This window comes from Coregonus lavaretus (assembly GCF_964263955.1).
Source record: "Coregonus lavaretus genome assembly, chromosome: 14".
NCBI lineage: Eukaryota > Metazoa > Chordata > Actinopteri > Salmoniformes > Salmonidae > Coregonus > Coregonus lavaretus.
Window position 1 is genome coordinate 17,400,929 of NC_140001.1, and position 26,022 is coordinate 17,426,950.

General features: G+C 44.4%; 3 protein-coding genes across 5 annotated transcripts; 1 reads left to right on the forward strand and 2 right to left on the reverse strand.

The window, feature by feature from the left end:
* Positions 1-4,152: 4,152 nt before the first annotated feature.
* LOC311140919 (cyclin-G2-like) lies at positions 4,153-6,128 on the reverse strand. Its single transcript, XM_084176191.1, has 5 exons — positions 5,828-6,128; positions 5,609-5,687; positions 5,419-5,517; positions 4,761-4,963; positions 4,153-4,509 (listed from the first exon to the last, which is right to left on the reverse strand). The coding sequence occupies exons 1-5, from the start codon at positions 6,091-6,093 to the stop codon at positions 4,395-4,397; spliced, it is 762 nt and encodes a 253-aa protein (XP_084032317.1). The 5' UTR covers positions 6,094-6,128; the 3' UTR covers positions 4,153-4,394.
* A 3,572-nt stretch (positions 6,129-9,700) lies between these two features.
* On the forward strand, positions 9,701-19,864 carry LOC311141599 (coiled-coil domain-containing protein 158-like). Of its 3 annotated transcripts, none has more exons than XM_084176974.1 (23): positions 9,701-10,281; positions 11,651-11,705; positions 11,869-12,011; positions 12,203-12,390; positions 12,550-12,659; positions 12,864-13,170; positions 13,367-13,443; positions 13,682-13,792; positions 13,973-14,087; positions 14,230-14,349; positions 14,723-15,175; positions 15,445-15,613; positions 15,969-16,121; positions 16,501-16,613; positions 16,812-16,970; positions 17,079-17,171; positions 17,434-17,550; positions 17,896-18,050; positions 18,340-18,399; positions 18,558-18,628; positions 18,836-19,006; positions 19,187-19,291; positions 19,717-19,864. In XM_084176974.1, the coding sequence occupies exons 1-23, from the start codon at positions 10,176-10,178 to the stop codon at positions 19,782-19,784; spliced, it is 3,219 nt and encodes a 1,072-aa protein (XP_084033100.1). In that variant the 5' UTR covers positions 9,701-10,175; the 3' UTR covers positions 19,785-19,864. The 3 variants fall into 3 exon arrangements, 2 of the variants coding, with proteins under 2 accessions (XP_084033100.1, XP_084033101.1); XM_084176975.1 differs by having other exon boundaries at positions 18,579-18,628; XR_014614237.1 differs by lacking the exon at positions 18,558-18,628.
* A 387-nt stretch (positions 19,865-20,251) lies between these two features.
* On the reverse strand, positions 20,252-24,674 carry fam47e (family with sequence similarity 47 member E; the record flags this gene model as incomplete). Its single annotated transcript, XM_084176192.1, has 7 exons — positions 20,252-20,359; positions 20,517-20,594; positions 20,737-20,880; positions 23,156-23,353; positions 23,533-23,695; positions 23,809-23,987; positions 24,315-24,674. The coding sequence occupies 7 exons, from the start codon at positions 24,672-24,674 to the stop codon at positions 20,252-20,254; spliced, it is 1,230 nt and encodes a 409-aa protein (XP_084032318.1).
* Positions 24,675-26,022: the final 1,348 nt, after the last annotated feature.

Below are 26,022 nucleotides of genomic sequence, written 5' to 3' on the forward strand. Positions count from 1 at the left end.
ATCCACTAATTTGAAGGCGTGTCCACATACTTTTGTGTATATAGTGGATGATTCATATGGGATTTGTTAAACAAAATTAACAATAATAGGGAATACACAACAAGGTTTAAAAATACTACTCTTATTTGTAGGGTTCTTTTTTCAAGTAAACATGGTTCGTTTATAACAATATGTTGATATACAGTAACATAAGATGGCCTATTCACAAAGCATGATACAACTTTTTCTTCATTTTATTTTTTACAAGTTATGTACTTTTTTACTTGTTTAAATATAAATATTTTGCACATGTACTGAATCTCAATAGACAACAATCACCATCATTCTCTAACACAAATAAAATTTACATACAAGTCACCGTTCATAGAATACAGTATCATCCTGCATATTATCTCACAAACACATTACAATAACATGGTGTATAGGAAACTTTTACTGAATATTATCCTATTTAACTGGTAGAAACTTGCACAAACGTACCAATATGTTGGGTATTTCCCATTGATTGAAACAGTCAGCGCACGGGTTTGACATCCTAGGAAGAAAATCATTTCACCATTGTGCTTAATGTCACCTGGAATGTGTCAAGTTTGGACATACAGTGGGGAGAACAAGTATTTGATACACTGCCGATTTTGCAGGTTTTCCTACTTACAAAGCATGTAGAGGTCTGTAATTTTTATCATAGGTACACTTCAACTGTGAGAGACGGAATCTAAAACAAAAATCCAGAAAATCACATTGTATGATTTTTAAGTTATTAATTTGCATTTTATTGCATGACATAAGTATTTGATACATCAGAAAAGCAGAACTTAATATTTGGTACAGAAACCTTTGTTTGCAATTACAGAGATCATACGTTTCCTGTAGGTCTTGACCAGGTTTGCACACACTGCAGCAGGGATTTTGGCCCACTCCTCCATACAGACCTTCTCCAGATCCTTCAGGTTTCGGGGCTGTCGCTGGGCAATACGGACTTTCAGCTCCAAAGATGTTCTATTGGCTTCAGGTCTGGAGACTGGCTAGGCCATTCCAGGACCTTGAGATGCTTCTTACGGAGCCACTCCTTAGTTGCCCTGGCTGTGTGTTTAGGGTCGTTGTCATGCTGGAAGACCCAGCCACGACCCATCTTCAATGCTCTTACTGAGGGAATGAGGTTGTTGGCCAAGATCTCGCGATACATGGCCCCATCCATCCTCCCCTCAATACGGCGCAGTCGTCCTGTCCCCTTTGCAGAAAAGCATCCCCAAAGAATGATATTTCCACCTCCATGCTTCACGGTTGGGATGGTGTTCTTGGGGTTGTACTCATCCTTCTTCTTCCTCCAAACACGGCGAGTGGAGTTTAGACCAAAAAGCTCTATTTTTGTCTCATCAGACCACATGACCTTCTCCCATTCCTCCTCTGGATCATCCAGATGGTCATTGGCAAACTTCAGAGGGGCCTGGACATGCGCTGGCTTGAGCAGGGGGACCTTGCGTGCGCTGCAGGATTTTAATCCATGACGGCGTAGTGTGTTACTAATGGTTTTCTTTGAGACTGTGGTCCAAGCTCTCTTCAGGTCATTGACCAGGTCCTGCCGTGTAGTTCTGGGCTGATCCCTCACCTTCCTCATGATCATTGATGCCCCACGAGGTGAGATCTTGCATGGAGCCCCAGACCGAGGGTGATTGACCGTCATCTTGAACTTCTTCCATTTTCTAATAATTGCGCCAACAGTTGTTGCCTTCTCACCAAGCTGCTTGCCTATTGTCCTGTAGCCCATCCCAGCCTTGTGCAGGTCTACAATTTTATTCCTGATGTCCTTACACAGCTCTCTGGTCTTGGCCATTGTGGAGAGGTTGGAGTCTGTTTGATTGAGTGTGTGGACAGGTGTCTTTTATACAGGTAACGAGTTCAAACATGTGCAGTTAATACAGGTAATGAGTGGAGAACAGGAGGGCTTCTTAAAGAAAAACTAACAGGTCTGTGAGAGCCGGAATTCTTACTGGTTGGTAGGTGATCAAATACTTATGTCATGCAATAAAATGCAAATTAATTACTTTAAAATCATACAATGTGATTTTCTGGATTTTTGTTTTAGATTCCGTCTCTCACAGTTGAAGTGTACCTATGATAAAAATTACAGACCTCTACATGCTTTGTAAGTAGGAAAACATGCAAAATCGGCAGTGTATCAAATACTTAAATTTACATTTACATTTTAGTCATTTAGCAGACGCTCTTATCCAGAGCGACTTACAGGAGCAATTAGGGTTAAGTGCCTTGCTTAAGGGCACATCGACAGATTTTCTCCCCACTGTAGATTGACACCAGCAACATCTTTAAAAAGGCTTTCAAAGATCTTATTGCCAGTCAGCTGCCAAGATATTGCAATTTAAATCTCACTCAGATCTAAAATCATAACAAAAGTTTAAAAACAGCACATGGATTAATACAGGCACTTGATTGGGCCTGCCGTTCAGTATTTCCAGAATACATACGTATGTAGCAGAGGTGGTTTGTTGGACTACGTTCCCGTGATCAGTAACCTGTCTTTGGACAGGAAGACTTACAGTGGGGAAAAAAAGTATTTAGTCAGCCACCAACTGTGCAAGTTCTCCCACTTAAAAAGATGAGAGAGGCCTGTAATTTTCATCATAGGTACACGTCAACTATGACAGACAAAATGAGGAAAAAAAATCCAGAAAATCACATTGTAGGATTTTTAATGAATTTTTTGCAAATTATGGTGGAAAATAAGTATTTGGTCACCTACAAACAAGCAAGATTTCTGGCTCTCACAGACCTGTAACTTCTTATTTAAGAGGCTTCTCTGTCCTCCACTCGTTACCTGTATTAATGGCACCTGTTTGAACTTGTTATCAGTATAAAAGACACCTGTCCACAACCTCAAACAGTCACACTCCAAACTCCACTATGGCCAAGACCAAAGAGCTGTCAAAGGACACCAGAAACAAAATTATAGACCTGCACCAGGCTGGGAAGACTGAATCTGCAATAGGTAAGCAGCTTGGTTTGAAGAAATCAACTGTGGGAGCAATTATTAGGAAATGGAAGACATACAAGACCACTGATAATCTCCCTCGATCTGGGGCTCCACGCAAGATCTCACCCCGTGGGGTCAAAATGATCACAAGAACGGTGAGCAAAAATCCCAGAACCACACGGGGGGACCTAGTGAATGACCTGCAGAGAGCTGGGACCAAAGTAACAAAGCCTACCATCAGTAACACACTACGCCGCCAGGGACTCAAATCCTGCAGTGCAAGACGTGTCACCCTGCTTAAGCCAGTACATGTCCAGGCCCGTCTGAAGTTTGTTAGAGTGCATTTGGATGATCCAGAAGAGGATTGGGAGAATGTCATATGGTCAGATGAAACCAAAATAGAACTTTTTGGTAAAAACTCAACTCGTCGTGTTTGGAGGACAAAGAATGTTGAGTTGCATCCAAAGAACACCATACCTACTGTGAAGCATGGGGGTGGAAACATCATGCTTTGGGGCTGTTTTTCTGCAAAGGGACCAGGACGACTGATCCGTGTAAAGGAAAGAATGAATGGGGCCATGTATCGTGAGATTTTGAGTGAAAACCTCCTTCCATCAGCAAGGGCATTGAAGATGAAACGTGGCTGGGTCTTTCAGCATGACAATGATCCCAAACACACCGCCCGGGCAACGAATGAGTGGCTTCGTAAGAAGCATTTCAAGGTCCTGGAGTGGCCTAGCCAGTCTCCAGATCTCAACCCCATAGAAAATCTTTGGAGGGAGTTGAAAGTCCGTGTTGCCCAGCGACAGCCCCAAAACATCACTGCTCTAGAGGAGATCTGCATGGAGGAATGGGCCAAAATACCAGCAACAGTGTGTGAAAAGACTTACAGAAAGACTTACAGAAAACGTTTGACCTGTGTCATTGCCAACAAAGGGTATATAACAAAGTATTGAGAAACTTTTGTTATTGACCAAATACTTATTTTCCACCATAATTTGCAAATAAATTCATTAAAAATCCTACAATGTGATTTTCTGGAATTTTTTTTCTCATTTTGTCTGTCATAGTTGACGTGTACCTATGATGAAAATTACAGGCCTCTCTCATCTTTTTAAGTGGGAGAACTTGCACAATTGGTGGCTGACTAAATACTTTTTTTCCCCACTGTATGTTAGCTTCCACACCTAGGCTTTAGCTAAGAGGGCTAACCAGGCGCACAGGCAACCCGAGTTCGATACCAGTCTGTCACACATACAGTATGGTAAGTAACATAAACTATTTTGTTCTGAATCATGACTACTAAGGAAGGGGAAACATTACATTTAGGGAAAAGTTACAGTTAGCACCCTGGTTACACAATCTCAATCACAAGTTTGAGCTCATCAAAAAGAGAGGAGTATCATTTTCTGCCATAGTTGCGAAACTCTGAGGGGAAGAAGGCTCCCTCTTCGTCGCTGCCAGGAGAGCTGCACGGGTTGTCCTCTTCACAGCTCATGCCCTCAAAGGAATCCTCACTAAATATACACAGGGGAGAACAGATATCATCATTACTGTCTTGAAGCCACTGTTCCACTGACCTAATGTTAGTGAGTTCACTTTTTTCTTCTTCCCTGAAACATCATAGCAATGCTGTACAATGTAGAAGTAATATGGTGCATTATGTTGCAGTTCAATAATGAGCCTTTATGTACACACAGTAGCTCTAGTGATATAAAATATTAATATTATTATACAGTAAAGTGCATTAAAGGGGCTGTTTGTTTACCTCTCACTTTCACCCCAGCTCCCCTCTGGAATAGTTGGCAGTTCAGGGACACTGAAGTGATTAGCGTGCAAATTTGGGGCGGTTTGTCTGGACACGATCCACACCAGTTTTTTGTTGTCTGGTTTGTTACATTCACTTGAGCTGTACTCAGTCATGCATTTGGCCACAAGTCCCCTCCAGTAGAGTAACTCACTGTCAACAATCTGTGAAAGAAATAGGAAATATCTGAGGAGGCTGATACATTTTACATTTTTTGTCATTTAGCAGACGCCCTTATCCAGAGCGACTTACAGGAGCAATTAGGGTTAAGTGCCTTGCTCAAGGGCACATCGACAGATTTTTCACCTAGTCGGCTCGGGGATTAGAACCAGCGACCTTTCGGTTACTGGCACAACGCTCTTACCCACTAAGCTACCTTCTATGATAGATGATAGAAGACATAAATAGAGTAGTCTTGGAAAATGTTGTCTCAGCCAAGTCAGAAGGTGCTAGTTTCCATGTAGCATGTTTTCAGATGATTTCACTTGTTTAGGGTAAAGCTACTGTATAAATGTCAGTGTCAGCCTCAGTGGGTCTTTGTATTATAAAAATATAATAACTGTCATTGGTCATGACACCATCATGTCATACTGAGGTCTGTAATTAAACTGTATAATACCTTTAGGTGCCTTTGGACTTCTTGGACAATTTCCAACATGGCAAGAGACTGGAGGGCTTCAAACTCCTGATTAATGACAGACAGTGCCAGCACCGATGGCTGAAAAAATTAAAATACCTTAGCGGTCCTGCAACTCAAAGTATACATTCTTATAATTTAACTATTGTGTTGGCCTGAGAATAATTATTCCTTTTGCTTTAGAGAAAACAAGCCGACATAAGCAAGCTTTTAGCTGGGCTTCCAGTCTCCCAATGCTTGGGATCTCCTCCCTTAAAATAAAGGCAACCCTCATGTGATCCTCATGTCAACTGATCATCAGCAGATCAACTTTACAACTTCTAGCAATTGGAAAAATACATCCCTGATGACATAATGCAAAAAGAGATCAATTAAGAAACAAAGCGCTCACCTTTCTGATGTAAGTGATATGATGACAGCATGGTATAAGTGTAAAAAGGTTAAGGCTGTGACGGCTTTGAGCTCCAAGTTGAGTTTTCCAGAGATGATGATCTCCATGCGGCTGAGGTCAGAAACAGTGAACTTGCTTTGGCTGATGCGGATGAGTTCATGGGTGGGTGAGATGTTGCACTCATCCTCAACCATTTTGGCAGCAATATGGAGACAGGAGACTCCAACGCAAGGCATATGCTTAGGTTGGACCTGTGAACATACCATTATAGTGATACATAAGTCAGCATAAATGGGCTACTTCTGCCGAGTTCTATTATATACTGAACAAAAATATAAAAAGCAACATGTAAAGTGTTGGTCCCATGTTTCATGAGCTGAAATAAAAGATCCAAGAAAAAATAACCATATGCATAAAAAGCTTATTTCACTCAAATGTGGTGCACAAATTTGTTTACATCCCTGTTAGTGAGCATTTCTCCTTTGCCAAGATAATCCATCCACCTGACAGGTGTGGCATATCAAGAAGCTGATCAAACACCATGATAATTACACAGATGCACCTTGTGCTGGGGACAATAAAAGGCCACTAAAATGTGCAGTTTTGTCACTCAACACAATGCCACAGATGTCTCAAGTTGAGGGAGTGTGCAATTGTCATGCTGACTGCAGGAATGTCCACCAGAGCTGTTGCCAGAGAATGTAATGTTCATTTCTCTACCATAAGCCATCTCCAACATTGTTTTAGAGAATTTGGCAGTACATCCAACCAGCCTCACAACTGCAGACCACATGTATGGCGTCATGTGGGCGAGCGGTTTAATGATGTCAACGTTGTGAACAGAGTGCCCCATGGTGGCGGTGGGGTTATGGTAGGGCAGGCATAAGCTACGGACAACGAACACAATTGCATTTTATCGACGGCAATTTGAATGCACAGAGATACCGTGACGAGATCCTGAGGCCCATTGTCGTGCCATTCATCAGACATGTCACACATTGAGCATGTTTGGGATGCTCTGGATCGATGTGTACAACAGCGTGTTCCAGTTCCCGCCAAAATCCAGCAACTTCGCGCCGCCATTGAAGAGGATTGGGACAACATTCCACAATCAACAGCCTGATCAACTCTATGCGAAGGAGATGTGTCACGGTGCATGAGGCAAATGGTGGTCACACCAGTTACTGACTGGTTTTATGATCCACGCCCCTACCTTTTTTAAAGGTATCTGTGACCAACAGATGCATATCTGTATTCCCAGTCATGTGAAATCCATAGATTCGGGCCTAAAGTATTAATTTCAAGTGACTGCTTTCCTTATATGAACTGTAACTCAGTAAAATCTTTGAAATTGTTGAATATTGCGTTTATATTTTTGTTCAGTATAATTAAACTCAATAAAAAGGCATGCAAATTGACATAAGTTAAACAACAACACAGGTATCAAACAATAAACAAAAATGCATACAAAACGCTAATTATGTAGAATATCCAGAATGACAGGGTGACCATATCACAACACAACAAGCATATCTTTTAAAAAACTTAGAGTTGATTTCCACGCCACCCGCGAAATGTAATTAGCATAATACAAAAATCCCCATAAAAATCTGTCAGTTTAAGCTAGAGATACGTCTCAATCCACCACATCCACTGGTACCAGTTGAAAAAAATGAATGGAAGTATACATGGAGACTGTTTAGTGCCAAAAATAAGGGGTTAAATACATCTAAAAAAAAAAAAAAATCAAATCAAATCCTGATCTTTCTTATATCTCTCAGATATAGTTCAGACACTTCAGAACAAACTTCCTTTAGATTTTTTTTGGGGGGGACTATCTGTTGTACCATGTAGAATCTGTTTTTTGGGGGATACTTCAAGGGGTCTTAAAATTCTAAATCAAATAACTAAATAGTCCTTGGTATGACCTTCTTAAAACAATTCCATATAGCTTAGTAGAACAACCCCCCCCCCCCCAACATGTTTCATTGTCAAGGTCTTGAAGATCCTGCATCCTGAAAAAACATGTTTTATGTGATTAGCTAGATCCAAAAGAAATAAAATGTTTCCCCTCCGAGAAAGAGAGACTATAAATTTAGACTGTCTACCCCACCCACAGGGTGTCAAGTATCAATGGTAACCACCAATAATAGCTAGATAGATCCTCAAAAAATTCTACAGCTGCACCATCGAGAGCATCCTGACTGGTTGCATCACCGCCTGGTATGGCAACTGCTTGGCCTCTGACCGCAAGGCACTACAGAGGGTAGTGCGTACGGCCCAGTACATCACTGGGGCAAAGCTCCCTGCCATCCAGGACCTCTATACCAGGCGGTGTCAGAGGAAGGCCCTCAAAATTGTCAAAGACTCCAGCCACCCTAGTCATAGACTGTTCTCTCTGCTACCGCACGGCAAGCGGTACCGGAGTGCCAAGTCTAGGTCCAAAAGACTTCTCAACAGCTTCTACCCCCAAGCCATAAGACTCCTGAACAGCTAATCATGGCTACCCGGACTATTTGCACTGCCCCCCCACCCCATCCTTTTTACGCTGCTGCTACTCTGTTAAGTATTTATGCATAGTCACTTTAACTCTACCCACATGTACATATTACCTCAACTACCTCAACTAGCCGGTGCCCCCGCACATTGACTCTGCAACGGTACCCCCCTGTATATATAGCCTCCCTACTGTCACTTTATTTTACTGTATATATAGCCTCCCTACTGTCACTTTATTTTACTTCTGCTCTTTTTTTCTCAACACTTTTTTGTTGTTGTTGTTTTATTCTTACTTTTTTTGTTTAAAATAAATGCACTGTTGGTTAAGGGCTGTAAGTAAGCATTTCACTGCAATGTCTGCACCTGTTGTATTCGGCGCATGTGACCAATAAAATTTGATTTGATTTGATTTGAGATAGCTAGCTATGACATAACAATATACTGTATGCACAATACAGTCATAACAATATACTGTATGCCCAATACAGTCATCTTAAAAACAAAAAAGGCTAGCATTATCAATAATTTTCATTATTTCTTATTTAAAGAGTCCAGCAAAATATTCGATAGTAGAATGAATGGACTGAACCATGTTGAAAAGCAACCAGTCTATTCTAATGTTTTACTTGAAGGGAGCGGGGTTGAAGCTAGCTAGGTAAATCTAAAAATGTTGAATATGGGTCACGTTATTTAGCTAGCTAGCTAACTTATCAAGCTCATATTGTAACCGTATGTGGAACATTATTTCTGACGCAATTCATTCACATGATTCATCTTAGCTATCCCATGTATCTCAAATTACATGCGAAGAGTATATTATAGCTAGCTACCAACTGCAAAACACAGGGTCAACAAGCTAGGCTAGCTACCAGCTAGTTAACGTTAGTTAGCTAACGAGACAGAGACATTTCTTACTTTGCCAAACGCTTGACACAAGACGATTTTGTGAAAATATAGCAATTCACTATTCAAATTTCCATTTCGTTTACAACAACTCGATTAGCTGGCTATATTAGCTATAGCGTAAATTAACAAGATAGTTCCTAAATTGACATCTCCTAATGTTGGTGTTGATAATTTCCATCTGAACTGCGGATGGATCAAACGGTCGTTGTCGAAACAAACTGCGAGAACTACAACATCCATCTTGCACCGGTGGATGACGACACGTTGTAGGCTAACGACGGACAGGGTTCCCACCATATGCCGCGTTCAAAACAACTGGGAAGTCGGAGAAATACGTAATGACATCAGGAATCTTCAGGTCGCAGCTCTAGAAAGATCGATTTTTCCCAGCCGTAGCTCGTTTTTTCCGAGTTCCCAGTTGTTTGGAACGCACTGAAGTTGGAAGTCGGAGATTTCCGACTTCAGTCTGTTTAAAAAGACGGGTAACTCGGAAAGCTCCGATTGCGAAACTATCGATTTGAACGGTCATCCAACTCGGAATTCCAACTCGGGAACGCGGGCCTCTTTCTAGAGCGCCGACTTTCCGACCTGAAGATCACTGAAGTCATGATTTGTTGTATTTTTCAGAGTTCTCAGATGTTTTGAACGCGATATATGGCTTTGTGGCTGTGGTAACTAGTCTGACTTTTTGTACTACTACCCTTTAATATTTTGTTTTAACGGAAAGTAACCATATTTCTGTTAGTTCTTGAGATAGTATATACAAACGTCCATATTTAGTAACAACTTTCGGGAGTTAATTTTTCTAAAATCCACCAACTCTGAAGAAAGCGCGAAATCAACAGTTTCCATGGCGACGAAGCTTCGCTACTACTTGTTGCTTGCAGGCGCTGGTTGATTTTCACATGCTATCCCACACGGCTAGCTAGCTAACCAAGTGATAATGTCATCTGGATCCCAAAATTCCATATCCAAAGATAGTCATTTATCTATTTACAAAGCCTCTGAATTGTTTGATGATGGATTATTGCACGAGATTCCAACAACAAGTAAGTAAATTAACCTGACTAGCAAGCTACACTACGGTATGTGGACATCTGCTCGTCGAATATCTCATTCCAAAATCATGGGCATTAATATGGAGTTGGTCCCCCCTTTGCTACTATAACAGCCTCCACTCTTCTGGGAAGGCTTTCCACTAGATGTTGGAACATTGCAGTGGGGACTTGCTCCATTCAGCCACAAGAGCGTTAGTGAGGTCGGGCACTGATGTTGGGGGATTAGGCCTGGCTCGCAGTCGGTGTTCCAATTCATCCCAAAGGTGTTAGATGGAGTTGAGGTCAGGGCTCTGTGCAGGCCAGTCAAGTTCTTCCACACCGATCTCGACAAACCATTTCTGTATGGACCTTGCTTTGTGCACAGGGGCAGTATCATGCTGAAACAGGAAAGGGCCTTCCCCAGACTGTTGCCACAAAGTTGGATGCACATAATTGTCTAGAATGTCATTGAATGCTGTAGCGTTAAGATTTCCCTTCACTGGAACTAAGGAGCCTAGCCCGAACCATGAAAAACAGCCCCAGACCATTATTCCTCCTTCACCAAACTTTACAGTTGGCACAATGCATTGGGGCAGGTAGCATTCTCCTTTCATCCACCAAACCCAGATTTGTCCGTCGGACTGCCAGATGGTGAAGCGTGATTCAGCACTCCAGTGAACGTGTTTCCACTGCTCCAGAGTCCAACGGCGGCGAGCTTTACACCACTCCAGCCAACGCTTGGCATTGCGCATGGTGATCTTAGCCTTGTGTGCGGCTGCTCGGCCATGGAAACCCATTTCATGGAGCTCCTGACGAACAGTTATTGTGCTGACGTTGCTTCCAGAGGCAGTTTGGAACTCGGTAGTGAGTGTTGCAACCGAGGACAGACGATTTATATGCGCTTCAGCACTCGGCGGGCCCGTTCTGTGAGCTTGTGTGGCCTACCACTTCGCGGCTAAGCCGTTGTTGTTTCTAGACGTTTCCACTTCACAGTAACATCACTTACAGTTGACCGGGGCAGCTCTAGCAGGGCAGAAATTTAACGAACTGACTTGTTGGAAAGGTGGCATCCTATGACGGTGCCACGTTGAAAGTCACTGAGCTCTTCAGTAAGGCCATTCTACTGCCAATGTTTCCATTGGAGATTGCATGGCTGTGTGCTCGATTTTTATACACCTGTCAGCAACGGGTGTAGCTGAAATAGCCAAATCCACTCATTTAAAGGGATGTCTACATACTTTTGTATATACATTGCTAGCTACTAACCTACTAGCAAAGTTCAGTGTCTTATCACATAACTGTGCTGATTCCTGGCATCAGTGGCAGCACTGAGCCCTCCCCATTTGGCTATCTAATTTAGCTAGCTACCTCTATCTTACAGGTACAAATGACACCAGTACTGTCCCTAGAAGGTACAACAATCTGGAAGAGTTGAGGTAATTTTGCCCTTTTCCTTAAATTACTCTAGTTAGTTAACTTCCCCACATCCTTTTCAAAACACTAGCCACCTGTATTTGAAAACAGATTGTCTGCCTTTTGCACCATGAACCATCATCCATTTGGAAGCGAGTTTGTTACGTTGTCTTTCTTTCTTTACAGTGAGGAGCTCGACAGACGAACCAAGGAGACCCAAATGCTGCAAGAAGAGGTGGAACATGCAACTAAAATTACTATGGAGAAAATGGGCCGCACATGTCCCAGCAGCTCACCCTCACAAATTAATTACTTTCCTATGTTTATGGGTGAGTATGAGGTTTTCTTGTGTGTCATGAAGAAAATATAGCCAGTACTAGCTATACAGTTACACATCGGAGCTATTGTCACAACCAAATATGTCACTAACCTATTTTGAATTATGAAATTACCTGTAGTAGTTTGCTGTGATAAGTTTTCCTTATTGCCACTATTTTTTATATTTTTTATTTTTATACAGATGGTTCATCGGAGGAGAACTCAGAAGTGCTGTCACCGTACCGACAGTCTGTGATCCAGCCTCTTACATATGGCCTGGATGTGGAACTGGTCAGAAGTGGCATAACTTTCCCTGGGAAAGATGTTTTGGACAATGCAATAGGGGACTACTCTCAACAGGTGTCAGAGCTCCATAAGCAGCTGAGTGAGGTTAGTGTGAGATACAGTCCTATTTTTTCTCCTTTCCTGGTGAGAGTTACATATTATTGTGGAAGGCCTCTTGAACTCAATGATTCTAATATCAAAAGCCATGAAATTCTTTGCCACATGAGGTGCCATTGATTGCAACCTTTGCTAATACTTTTTCAGACACATGAGCTTCATGAACAGCAGAAGTTCTACTTCCGACAGTCCATCATCAAGCTGCAGACAAAGTTGCAGGAGGTCCAGATTGAGAAAGATGCCCTGACTGATCTAAGGTAATTGATGCTGAAACTGTTGTACTGTATACCTTTGGACAGATACAGGCTCTCTGCAACGGGAGTATAGGACATGTTTTACAGTTCACTCAATGCCCACTGGGCACAGACGTCAATTCAACATCTATTTCACGTTGGTGCCACGCAATTTAATTGAAATCAACCAGTGAGTGTCCAGTGGGTGTTAATTGTTTTGTCCCTCAGAATGAAAGAGAGCAGAAAACAGGCAGATGTAATTGGGAAAATGCAAGCAATGATCAGGGAGCTGCAAGTCACTAAACAGACCTGGGACCAGAGGCTACTGGAGGCTGAGGATGAAGCAAAGTCACAAAGCAGGAGAGCAGAGTCAATGGAGCGGACACTACAGGAGGTGTACTCCACGCTGTTGGCTTATGAAAAACGCTGTGGAAACAATTCGTACACCAGCCAGGACGCACTGGGTGTTGCGGTGGAGAAAGTATTACAGGACTTGGAGCATGCAAATCACAATCTGAGAGAAAGCCTTCTGCTGGTAAGGATGTGTGTGTTATGTTTTATTTCACACTAAACAATTTTATAATAATATAATAATAATAATAATATGCCATTTAGCAGACGCTTTTATCCAAAGCGACTTAGTCATGCGTGCATATTTTTTTTTTTTTGTGTAAGGGTTTGAAATGTTGTTCTTGATATTGTATCTTTCCATTCATAACTCATTGTGCCAGCTGAAGGAGCAGATGGAGACTCAAGAACAGAAATGCCAAGGGAAAGCAGAGATAATGTTGAAGGAGCAAAGGGAAAGGTGCATTTTCATTAACTTTCCACAATTCTTGTCTGTCACTTGGGTGATTTGGGATTACAGTCATTCATTCACTAATCTGATAGCCCACACATTTCCTGCATGTAAGGCTGTATGGTATAGAATTTACCTTCACCCACTGAGAATTTGTTGTAACCCTAAAACTGCAAGTATGTTCGAGGCAAGTTCCTAGAGGTGACATGTAAAGTTGCCTTGGTTGGGTTGCTTTGCTCTTTTCCAGAATGGAGCAGTTTATTACCAGTCATGACCAGGAGGTGGCGATATTGACTGAGAAATTGAGCAGCTCCAGAAGCAGTGCCTCCAGCTTGTGTGTCCAGGTGGAGTTGTTACAGTGAGCGACATGAATTAACTAGCAATACTATATCTACACATTTTCTGAGTTTAATTAAATTGAAAGCTCTCTATTTTCCCCCAAAATGTATAAAGTCACTCATCTTTTCATTCAGTTGTAAGACACAAGTCGAATCTTTCAGAAAGTGTCCAAATTAATGCGTTATTTCCTTCTCACCAGAAAAAAAGGTGAAAGCCAGGCTTCAGTGCACCAGTGTCAGGTCAATGACTTGGAGTCAGCTCTCTCCATCCTGCGCTCCGATCTACTGGATGCCCAGCGGGGCCATGAAGACAAGGTCACAGCTAACACACACGCCTATTGTGTTGTAGAATAGTAGAGTGGTCTTGGTCTTTTCAAACAAAGGTTTAGGAGGGAGACATTGTAATATTCTACGTGAAAGTTCTGAAGGTTTGGGTTGTCATGATGTTGTGTGCCAGGTGGGTACTCTGGAGATGCAGTTGGCCGAGGCCCAGTCACAGGTGGGGGAGGCCCAGAGAGGGAGAGACAGATCTCTCCAGCAGGCAGAGGAGCTGGACTCTCGGCTCTGCCAGCTCACGGTAATACAGCCCAGCCTCAGACACAAACAGGAAGGATACTGTACATCCATGGCTCCCTGCTGCTGTGGAAAGAGATCCGGTATCTTTGCACATTCTTTGATTCCAGCAACCCAACGTCTGTCTATCATTGTGTTTGATATAAATATTAATCTGACTTTTTTATCAAATCAGTTCAAACCTGTGAACTCAAACAGAGATGTTTGAATAAGAGTCAGTACTGTATTACGTGTGTGGTGTCAGTCAGCGCTGTGGCAGGCCCGTGAGCAGCTGGCCATGGAGAAGGAGCAGACCAAGCAGCACATTTTCTTTGAATGGAAGATGACACCAAGGCCTTAGTTGTCAAACACTCATTATTTCTAGTCTCCTTTACCAGTTGTTGGGCGAGAAGCATCAGCGGGAGCAGCAGGAGGAGCTGGCTGTGCTGCGAGGGGAGCTGGAACTGACCACAGACCAGCTGAACAGGGCCAGGGACGAGGAGCTGCGGCTGCAAGCCCTGAAGGGTAACCAGGACAAGGAGCTGAAGAGGGTCCAGGCGCTGCTGGAGGAGAGGGACAGGGAGCTGCAGCTGAGGCAGCAGGAGGTGCAGCAGGGACGGGCCAGGCTGGAGGAGTTCCAGGGCCGTTGCCAGGCCCTCAGGGCAGAGACTGAGGTGCTGAGGCTCAAGCTGGAGGACAGGGAGAAAATGGTGGACGTGCTGCGGCTGCAGATGGAGAGCACCACCCAGATGACGGTGCAACATGGACGTAGCATCGACTCCCTGCACAAAGAGAAGAGCTGCCTCAGCAACCAGCTCAATGAGCACAAGCTGGAGATCCAACAGCTAAGGGTTAGTTAGTTAGAGTTAGTCTGCTAGTTAGTTAGTTTTGATCATCTACTTTAGTTTCAAGGTTGGTTGTCTACTACCCCTCTGGGGGGAAAACTTGGCATACTTCTAAATCAAGACCAGATTTTGAGCTCATTCAGGCTGCTAAGGGGAATCATCAGGCTTGTTCATTGTCTTGGATTGTATAATACTCCATATTTTTCTTTTTGGGTGTGTTTTCAAAGCTATCCTACTAATACCGTTCCAACCCTGCTGTGTCCCTCCCTTTACAGACATGCTTGGAGCAGCGTGAGGAGTGTTTGGCGGTGCTGGAGCAGGAGAGGCGAGTGCAGCAGGCTGGCTTGTCCAAACAGAGATGCTGTGTCAAGGAGCTGACGCTGGAGAAACAGCAGCTCACCGCTGAGCTAGAGGTGCAACGCATGCAACTGGTCTGCCTCACAGGTACACTGGCTGTCATAGATGGCTTTCATATGAGAATATTCCCCTCTCACAGATAAAATGATGTATCCACTCTGTCTGTTCATTCAAACAGTTATTTGCTTATGTTTTCTATTAATTATGATCTGTATTAATTCTGCAATAATAAAGACCGTTCAGTGATTAGATATAATGGCCTCCATTTCACCAGTCTTTAGGGAAAAATATAGGTATTCAGTGGCAAACGGCAAGAACAATGATCAAGTTGCTACACTGTGTTGGAAAACCACTACAGCATGTAGTGTATGTTTTTCTTGTTCACCAAGCCCTTGTGCTTTGTGTGCATGCGGTGGTGTGTGTCTGTATGTCTGTCCCCCAGAGGAGCATGAGGAGTTGAAGAGGCTCCACAGCAGTAAGAGTGAAGAGCAGGAGGGTGTGGTGGTGGGTCTGAAGGCCCAGCTGAAGACCACCCGGGCTGAGCTGGACCAGGCCAGGAGCACCCTGAGGACCCTGGAGGGAGCGGACGGACACGGTCAGCACTGCACATCAGAGAGAACATTATATTATAGCAGAGATCTATGTTTATATGGTTATGGGAAATCTGAGAGAGGACTGACTAGGGACACTGATGAGTAAATAGCTCTGGAAGTAATGAGAATTTATGCTCTTTTGACCTGATGAAGATCCGTGTTGGATCGAAATGTTGTCAATAAATGTGGTAATTGGGAGCATATTCAGTGTGCAGCATTTCTGTTATTTTCCATGTTCTTTATGTCACTCATTGTGACATTATTCACCTTGGATTTGGTTGATTAATTTCCCTACTCCATTGAGTCAACAGAAAGAGATGAGATTAGATAGACCTTGATTGACTCGATTCTCTCTGCCCTGGCTCCCCTTTCTCTGTCCAGGCCTGAAGGTTGCCATGGGGATGCAGAAGCAGATAACAGCCAAGCGGGAACAGATCGACTCTCTCCAGGGCCGAATTCAGCTCCTGGAGGAGACCATGGACAAACTGAACGAGGTAGGAACATCTCAACGTCTACTTTAGTGCTCCAAATTCTGAGTTACTCCATTGTGTCTATCATTATTACACATGCCCTGGCTTCCACACAGATAAAAGCCATGTGTCCTTAAGTAAGTAGGGATTTAAAACAGCAAGATAGTCTGGTGTTCACTTAAATGTATAATAATCTGCCTTCAATATCGTCTCCCCTCCCAGGAGAAGCGTTACCAGAGTCTAGAGAGTAAGCGTCAGGTCCAGCTGCTGGCTTCAGTCACTGAGGAGAAGAGACAGGTGGCAGCAGAGGTAGAGACCGTCCGCTCCCTGGAGAGACGGCTCAGGGAGAAAGTCGCCAAACTGGAGACGGCCCTACACAAGGTGGTGTGGCACTACCTTGTATTTACACTCACTTTATCACACACCGTATGAAGACAAGTGTACATCTCGCTCTGACTGACCCCCATTTTCACCTACTATGTTCTTCAGATGTCTGAGAGCTTTGTCCACTGTCAAGACTTCATCCAGTTGCAAGAGCAGGAGTTTGTACGTCTGAAGCTGCAGCATGCTCTGGATGTGAAGGTACAGCTCACTACATTTTTACATTTTAGTCATTTTAGCAGACGCTCTTATCTCTTTATGAGTGCATACATTTAAAAAAAAAAATTATACTGGCCCCCTGTGGGAACTAGGATGGGTGTCCATCTGCCTCTATAGAAGTCTAATGCATATGGTGTTTTGTTGTTTGATTTGCATTGTACTCAGAATATCCTTTCTCCTCTAAACTGTCTATAACCTTCTATGCTGTATGTATGCTTTTTCAAGTGCTGTGTCTTTTCTGCAGGAGCTGCAGGGCCAAAACCTGCGAGCCACAGGTAATGCTCAGCGTGCTTCCCTCTCCAGCCCAACAGCCCCGACTGCACTACCCTCCACCCAGCACGGCTCGAAGTGCCTGCTAGAGGTAGATCAATACAGAAACCTCCTACAAAATGCCTTGTGGCTCCAATCCTTCCAGGGCCTGGCTTTGTTTATGTTTTTTCAGCTGTGGAAAAGAAAGACACAAGCTCAGCACATGACTTCCCCCAAATTAAAAGCACGCCCTGATTGCATTCCTGTGGCAGCATGACAGACTCGTTCATCAACCGTTTGACTTGACTCCGCAACAGCCAGATTTAAGCCAATTTACTCAAAGCATGGAAGGATCCCAGATAGTCAACAATAGATTTCTGTGTTGAATATACTGTAACCCATAATGGGTATTAGCCATAATGGTATTTTACTCAGCATCTCTTCACCCCTCTTGCAGTTGAAGCCTCAGCGGCTGCTGGAAAGCCCCACCATGGAGCTGCGGTCCCTAGTCAAAGAGCTGCGAGGTGTGATTTCTGAGAACCCCGGACCACACACCAACAGAAGCACCCTCAGAAGGAGCTCTGCTCCAGAGAGGGATCACAGGACCACACTGTAAGTCTGACCTCAGTCACTCTGAGTGTGACATCTAAGGTCACGATGCTACTAGTTTTTTCCCAACATTTTTTTGTTGTGCGTCATTCACTTGGTTTCTGAAACCACAGTGGTTTATTTCACAAACATGTTTCACAACCATGTGACATGTTTCTCAAAACAGCACTTAGTGACATGTTTCTCAATGAATACAAGCTTGTGTCCTCTTTGGTTCTCAATCAACCCATAAACTACAATCATGTGGAGCTTCTTTCATTCAAATTTCATGCAATAAAAATGTCTCTTACAGCAACGAAGTGACAAAGAATGTTACAAGCAATGCCAATATGACAAAGGGGACCAACAGCAGGTAAGAGCATGTATCCTGAACCTCATGTTTCTGACTGCCTGAGCATGGCTGTTGGCAACCGGTCCCTACCTCTGTATAATGGCTTCACTAATCCTCAGGCCACATGAATGTGCATTCTGTATGTGGCTTCGTTCTGTTTGTGTATGCTATATGTGCAGTGGTGTGCCTCACCCCCTTAGGACAACTGATCTGGATGAGCGGAATTTAAACAGCACCTTCTCAAGCGCGAGTGAGTTTGTCTCTGTTGGTACAACCGACCACTTTAACCCACTCAACAAATCATGTGCTTTATTTTCCTAATTTCATATGTGTCATATCACTCTACTAGACCCATTATCATCCCTGTGGTCCCCCTTCAAACATGATATGATCAAGGTATACAGTTTTAAGCAGTTAACCGTTCCTCCACTTCAGACATTGTTTGCTATTTCTACAGGCCATGACTTATCTTTTGCTGTATCTCTGCCTTGCTACACTTCGTCCCCTCGAGCCATGGCACTGGGCCGCAGGTCCCCTGTACATTCACTTCTGACCTCTGACCCCAACCCCACACCTCCACCACAGAGCAGGCCTCAGGCAGAAAGCCCTCTCACAGACACACACACCTGTAAGTCCCACTGCCTTCTGTATTATTACAACTCTGTTGTGTAACCAATGTGGGAGACAACTGCCCCAATTAAATGGCCTTGGAGAACCTCCGTTACTTTACAGTATGTCATCATAATAACGTTTGAATTTCAGAACTCTAATTTGATTACTTGTGGTTCCACTTGAAATGTTTGTCCAGTGGCCAATCCGCAGGCTGAGTTGACAGGAGACACATGCAAGCACTTGCAAGGAAAACTGGACAGCCTCCAAAACATAGTGGAGGACTTGCAGATGAAGAACCAAGGTTTGTTGAACAGAGACAGTGTTTTTGTGTTCATATGACTGCTGTGCAGCGCAGTGGTCGGTGACTGACATCAGTGCTAAAGAACCAAATCTGTATTCTGAGTTTTGAATTAGCCCAATGTTGTCCAAATGTAACAGTTGTGAGAATCCGGACTTCCATGTTATATCTGCCCCTCCCTGCCTCACGTAGCAGACTAAATTGTTTAATAGGAATGTAATCAGGACATAGAGAATCAGGATGTTGATTATATTGGTTTGGAGATAGGTCAATTTCATGAAAACAAATTCCTGATTAATCCAGAAAAATTCCATTGCTGTTTATGTCCGATAAGATAAACTGTATTGGCCCAAAGGTGAAATTTGTCTTGAAAACACTGTTTCTGTGAAGAAAAATACATTTAAAGTAATGATTGTTGTTTTTTGCAGAAATGTCCTCTATGATAAAGGGTCAAGAGAAGAGGATGAGAAATGTCAAAGACAAAAGGAAGCTTTAGAAAAATCAAGGCTCTGAGTGAATGAGTACTTGTGTAACAAAAATAAACTTGTATTTAAAAAATAAAGGCACTCTATGATCATTATGGTGAATTGTCTTTTATTATGAATTCAATTTGCCCATGGCATGTTACTTTCAACATGGAAAAATTGGCACCAAATATATAGGATTGGCACCAAATATGACAGTAGGGGATTGGCACCAAATATGACCGTAGGGGATTGGCACCAAATATGATGACAGGAGGATAAACAACAGGCTAGCAGGTTATTCTTGTTATTCACGAAAGATGTCATTATTCAAGGTAACTGAGGATGATCTTTGATGTACATGCATTGACAGTCAGTCAATGATTTGGAAACATGAAAACTCGTGAAAAATTAGGAGAACCTTTGTACCAGCTTAGCATAAAACATTTTTATCTCTTAGTTTGTTTTGACAAATTGAGTGTAGTATTGTGTAACTGCCCTACATATTGCCTAAAGGAACACTCCCTTTCCGTGTTGAAGCCGAGCCTGCTGCATCTGGCCTTGATCGGTTGTCTTGCTCCTCTTCTTCAAAGAGAGTACTCAGAAACTGCAAAATATAAGAAAATAAACCCAAGTTTAAAAGCCAACTAATTTATTGAAAAAAAAAATATATATATATATATATATATTAACTGACATTGAAATTCAAACACCTGTGCTGTGAAGCACGACCTGCGTAAACATGTGAAGCAATGTTGTCTTACCCTAGGCACCCTCAGCCCTTTGCTGATGATGAACTGCTTGAACGCTTGAGTCCCATGCATCTGTTTCAGTTCATCATCCTATTGAGAAGACAAATTATATCAGATAATTTCGCCTGAACCGTCAATGGGGATTGATATTCTGATTGATAGTCAAAGCCAGTTGTCTAATTTTTACCCACAAAGAACAAGGACAAGTGTAAGAGTTATACCAAAGACCCACCATTTCACTTGGTTGTGCTGGAAACTCAAAGTCCTCAGGGATGACATTGGGATCTCGTAATGGTTCATCAGCATCTCTTTTCTTCCATGTTTTAGTATCCAGGTACCATGCTCCATATTTGGTCCTTTTAGTTCTTGGTTTGCTCTGTTGAACATGTGCATTATATTTTTTTTTCCGTAGGCAGGAAACAAATAAAACATGTCATCACTGATGTGGTGTCACGCCCTGGCTCTGGGGACTCTTGTATGTTGAGCCAGGGTGTTAGTTTCTTTGTGTAGTGTCTATGTTTCGTTTTCTATGTTCTGTTCTAGGTTATGTGTTTCTATGTTGGCCGGGGTGGTTCTCAATCAGAGGCAACGAGAATCAGCTGTTGCTTGTTGTCTCTGATTGGGAACCATACTTAGACAGCCTTTTGTGCACTTGTGATTCGTGGGATCTTGTTCCGTGTTGGTTTGTGTTGTTAACCGAGGACTTCACGTTTCGTTTGTTGTTTTGTATCGTGTTGCTAGTACACTATTAAAGAAGATGTACGCATATCACGCTGCGCCTTGGTCCAATCATTTCGACGTACGTGACAGAAGATCCCACCAAAACAGGACCAAGCAGCGTGTCCAGGAGCAGACAGCCTGGACTTGGGAGGAGATCTTGGACGGGCAGGGGTCCTGGACTTGGGAGGAAATCCAGGCCGGAATGGATCGCCGTCCGTGGGAGGAGACGGTGGAGGTGCGCCATAGAGAGGAGCAGCGGCGCCAACCGGGCCGACGTCGGACACACAAGAGGCAACCCCAATAAATGTTTTTTGGGGGGCACACGGCATGGACGACGGGGCTGCTGGAGGTAGCTACTGGGCGAGGTTGTGGATTAGGAGAGGAGGCCACCGGGTTTGGGGGGCTGGAAGGGAGGTTGGCGGAGCCTAGATGTAGAGCAGAGCCAACTCCCCGTACTCAGGCTAGGCAGCGTGAGACTGGGCAGGTTCCGGGGTATGCGGAGCTGCGTACTGTGCCGCGAGTGGTCCGGCACAGTCCGGTACGTCCTGTGCGAGCACCACGCACGTGTCGTGCTAAGGTGGGCATGCAGCCAGGACGGAGTGTGCCGGCTCAACGCTCGTGGCCTCCAGTACCCCTCCTCGGTCCCGGATATCCTGCGCCAGTGTCACGTGCTGTAGTGCCAGTACGAGTACACAGCCCTGTACGTCCTGTGCTGATGCCTCACACAGAGTGTGTAAAAATAGGCATTCAGCCAGGACGGGTTGTGTCAGCTCTTCGCTCCAGACCTCCAGTCCGTCTCCACAGCCCGGTCCGGCCTGTTCCTGCTCCCCTCATACCAAGCCTATGGTGCGCGTCGCCAGCCCGGGCCGGCCTGTTCCTGCCCCTCGCACCAAGCCAATGGTGCGCGTCGCCAGCCCGGCCCAGCCTGTTCCTGCACCCCGCACCAAGCCAGTGGTGCGCTTCGTCAGCCCGGTCCGGCCCATTCCTGCTCCCCGCACCAAGCCAATGGTGCGCGTCGTCAGCCCGGCCTGTTCCTGCTCCCCGCACCAAGCCTGTGGTGCGCGTCGCCAGCCCGGTCCGGCCTGTTCCTGCTCCCCGCACCAAGCCTGTGGTGCGCGTCGCCAGCCCGGTCCGGCCCGTCCCTGCTCCCCGCACCAAGCCTGTGGTGCGCATCGTCAGTCCGGCACAGCCCGTGCCTGTTTCACCGGTGCCTGGTCAGGTACCGGTCAGCTGCTCCACACCGGAGCCTAAGCAATCCGCTCCACCGATGTCCAGTCCACCTCCAGCCACCGGGGCCAGACCAGACCAGGGGCGCTACGGGGGGGTTGTTAGAGGGTGGTGGTCACGCCCGGAGCCGGATCCGCCTCCGAGGTGGAATGCCCACCCGGCCCCTCCCCTGTTGGGTTTATGCTGGTGCGGTCGCAGTCCGCGCCTTTGGGGGGAGGGGGGGTACTGTCACGCCCTGGCTCTGGGGACTCTTGTATGTTGAGCCAGGGTGTTAGTTTCTTTGTGTAGTGTCTATGTTTCGTTTTCTATGTTCTGTTCTAGGTTATGTGTTTCTATGTTGGCCGGGGTGGTTCTCAATCAGAGGCAACGAGAATCAGCTGTTGCTTGTTGTCTCTGATTGGGAACCATACTTAGGCAGCCTTTTGTGCACTTGTGATTCGTGGGATCTTGTTCCGTGTTGGTTTGTGTTGTTAACCGAGGACTTCACGTTTCGTTTGTTGTTTTGTATCGTGTTGCTAGTACACTATTAAAGAAGATGTACGCATATCACGCTGCGCCTTGGTCCAATCATTATGATGACCGTGACATGTGGACATAGTTGTGGATACTGCCTTTTAGAAAGTGAAGAACTGTACAAGCAATTTAAGCATTTTCTTTCATCTGTGTTTTGAGTTCCGTGGGCCTCAAGCTGAGACACTCAATACCTTGTATGGTTCTGAGTCCTTTAAGGGGTCCTCACAGGTATGGGCTCTGCGCAGGTCCTCCACAGAGTTACGTAGGTCCTCTGGCACGTTCTTAGGCTCAACCACCTGGATAGGGAAGGTCAGGGATGGCTTCTTCTCATACCCACTGACAAACAGGCCCAGTAGGGTGGATTCAGTCAGGTTGTTCTTCTCTCCTCCCTGTGAGAGTCAATCATTCATTTACCAGGGAGGTTAGATTTTAAGATCATAAAGCCTCTGTTCCTGCTTCTACAAGGTCATTTAGAATATGATGATAATCAATCATTATGATCTTTACTTGACCTTTAATTAGGGTGTGTAGTCCTCACCTTCTTGGCCGGTTAGTTCGCTGTGCTTACCAATGAGGTGACCCAGTCACAGAAAAGCTTTGTGACTTTCTTGATGTCCTCGTCTTGAGATGGGGAGCGCAGTCGTTTGAAGTTTACTATCTGGTCTTCCTTGGCACTGCTCTGCTTTCTTTGCAGCCCTTTGTAAGGGTTCTTTGCACAGAAATCGTCCGTCCTTCAACCAAATAATAAAGGGGTAACAACAGTAGTTATACCACTTGATGAACAGTTTATACCCTAGTAATGAAGAGTTTGCCCCAAAACAAACTTCTCTAGAAATCTACTTACATTATTGCACTGACAGGTGGTCCCTCTCTCACTTCCTCCTCTGACTCCGATTGCTGCATGATGGTTTCACACGGCTCAGTGCAGTCGTCCGCCTGCTCCTCTTTTTCTGGTGAAGTCACTGCAGAAGCTCTGCTCACACACATATCCGGATCCAGGACACATATCACCTGATAAAACAACTATGGGATGAATGACAATCAGTAGGACATTATATTGTGTTGTTACAAGTAAGCAAAACAAAGTCCTGCTGTAAGAACAGCGTAAGACTTGATTACTGTAATACTTTAGGGGCTGGTTTACCAGACACAGATTAAGCCTTGTCCTGGACTAAAGCCTTTTCAATGGAGGATCTCCATTCAACATGCTTTTTAATTTTAGTCCAGGACTAGGCTTATTCTGTGTCTGAGAAAACAGCCCTTTATGCCTTATTGCAAAAAGGATCGAGAGGCAACTTTTATCTGCAATGTGATGACATCGCTGATTAGTCTTATCTACCTGCCACTCACCTCTGGGGGCATGCCATGCTCTAAATGTGGGTACAGAGCCAAAGGATGCTGTTTGAGTTTGTGCTCCACTGCAGCCACATGCTCCCGGTGTGCCTGCTGCTGAGGATTCTTCTTAGAGAAGCAAGCCTGCTCTTTCGAGAAGCGCTTCCATTGTGTTTTATCAGAAAGAGATGTAGGACTTGGCATCCCAAAAATGGAAGGGGACGTGCCCCTCTGGGCCTGAGAGAAAACCTTTGTGCCAGCAGTAGGATATCCATCTCTGAAGTCATCAAGTCCCACATTTAGAAAACGCCAACGACGGCCATCCAAAGCACCTGAGAGATGATGTTTGTTCTTTGCATCTTTCAAACATTTGGTCATCAACTTTTCCTTGTACCTGTGGGTTAAATCTAAATTAAAGCCTTCACTACTTTCACATTGCCCACAACAACATTTAGAAGCTCCAGTCCAGAGAGACTGGATTGGAAGGTTATGTGTCAATGTTACAGTGGGGGAAAAAAGTATTTAGTCAGCCACCAATTGTGCAAGTTCTCCCACTTAAAAAGATGAGAGAGGCCTGTAATTTTCATCATAGGTACACGTCAACTATGACAGACAAATTGAGAAGAAAAAAATCCAGAAAATCACATTGTAGGATTTTTAATGAATTTATTTGCAAATTATGGTGGAAAATAAGTATTTGGTCACCTACAAACAAGCAAGATTTCTGGCTCTCACAGACCTGTAACTTCTTCTTTAAGAGGCTCCTCTGTCCTCCACTCGTTACCTGTATTAATGGCACCTGTTTGAACTTGTTATCAGTATAAAAGACACCTGTCCACAACCTCAAACAGTCACACTCCAAACTCCACTATGGCCAAGACCAAAGAGATGTCAAAGGACACCAGAAACAAAATTGTAGACCTGCACCAGGCTGGGAAGACTGAATCTGCAATAGGTAAGCAGCTTGGTTTGAAGAAATCAACTGTGGGAGCAATTATTAGGAAATGGAAGACATACAAGACCACTGATAATCTCCCTCGATCTGGGACTCCACGCAAGATCTCACCCCGTGGGGTCAAAATGATCACAAGAACGGTGAGCAAAAATCCCAGAACCACACGGGGGACCTAGTGAATGACCTGCAGAGAGCTGGAACCAAAGTAACAAAGCCTACCATCAGTAACACACTACGCCGCCAGGGACTCAAATCCTGCAGTGCCAGACGTGTCCCCCTGCTTAAGCCAGTACATGTCCAGGCCCGTCTGAAGTTTGCTAGAGTGCATTTGGATGATCCAGAAGAGGATTGGGAGAATGTCATATGGTCAGATGAAACTTTTTGGTAAAAACTAAACTCGTCGTGTTTGGAGGACAAAGAATGCTGAGTTGCATCCAAAGAACACCATACCTACTGTGAAGCATGGGGGTGGAAACATCATGCTTTGGGGCTGTTTTTCTGCAAAGGGACCAGGACGACTGATCTGTGTAAAGGAAAGAATGAATGGGGCCATGTATCGTGAGATTTTGAGTGAAAACCTCCTTCCATCAGCAAGGGCATTGAAGATGAAACGTGGCTGGGTCTTTCAGCATGACAATGATCCCAAACACACCGCCCGGGCAACGAAGGAGTGGCTTCGTAAGAAGCATTTCAAGGTCCTGGAGTGGCCTAGCCAGTCTCCAGATCTCAACCCTATAGAAAATCTTTGGAGGGAGTTGAAAGTCCGTGTTG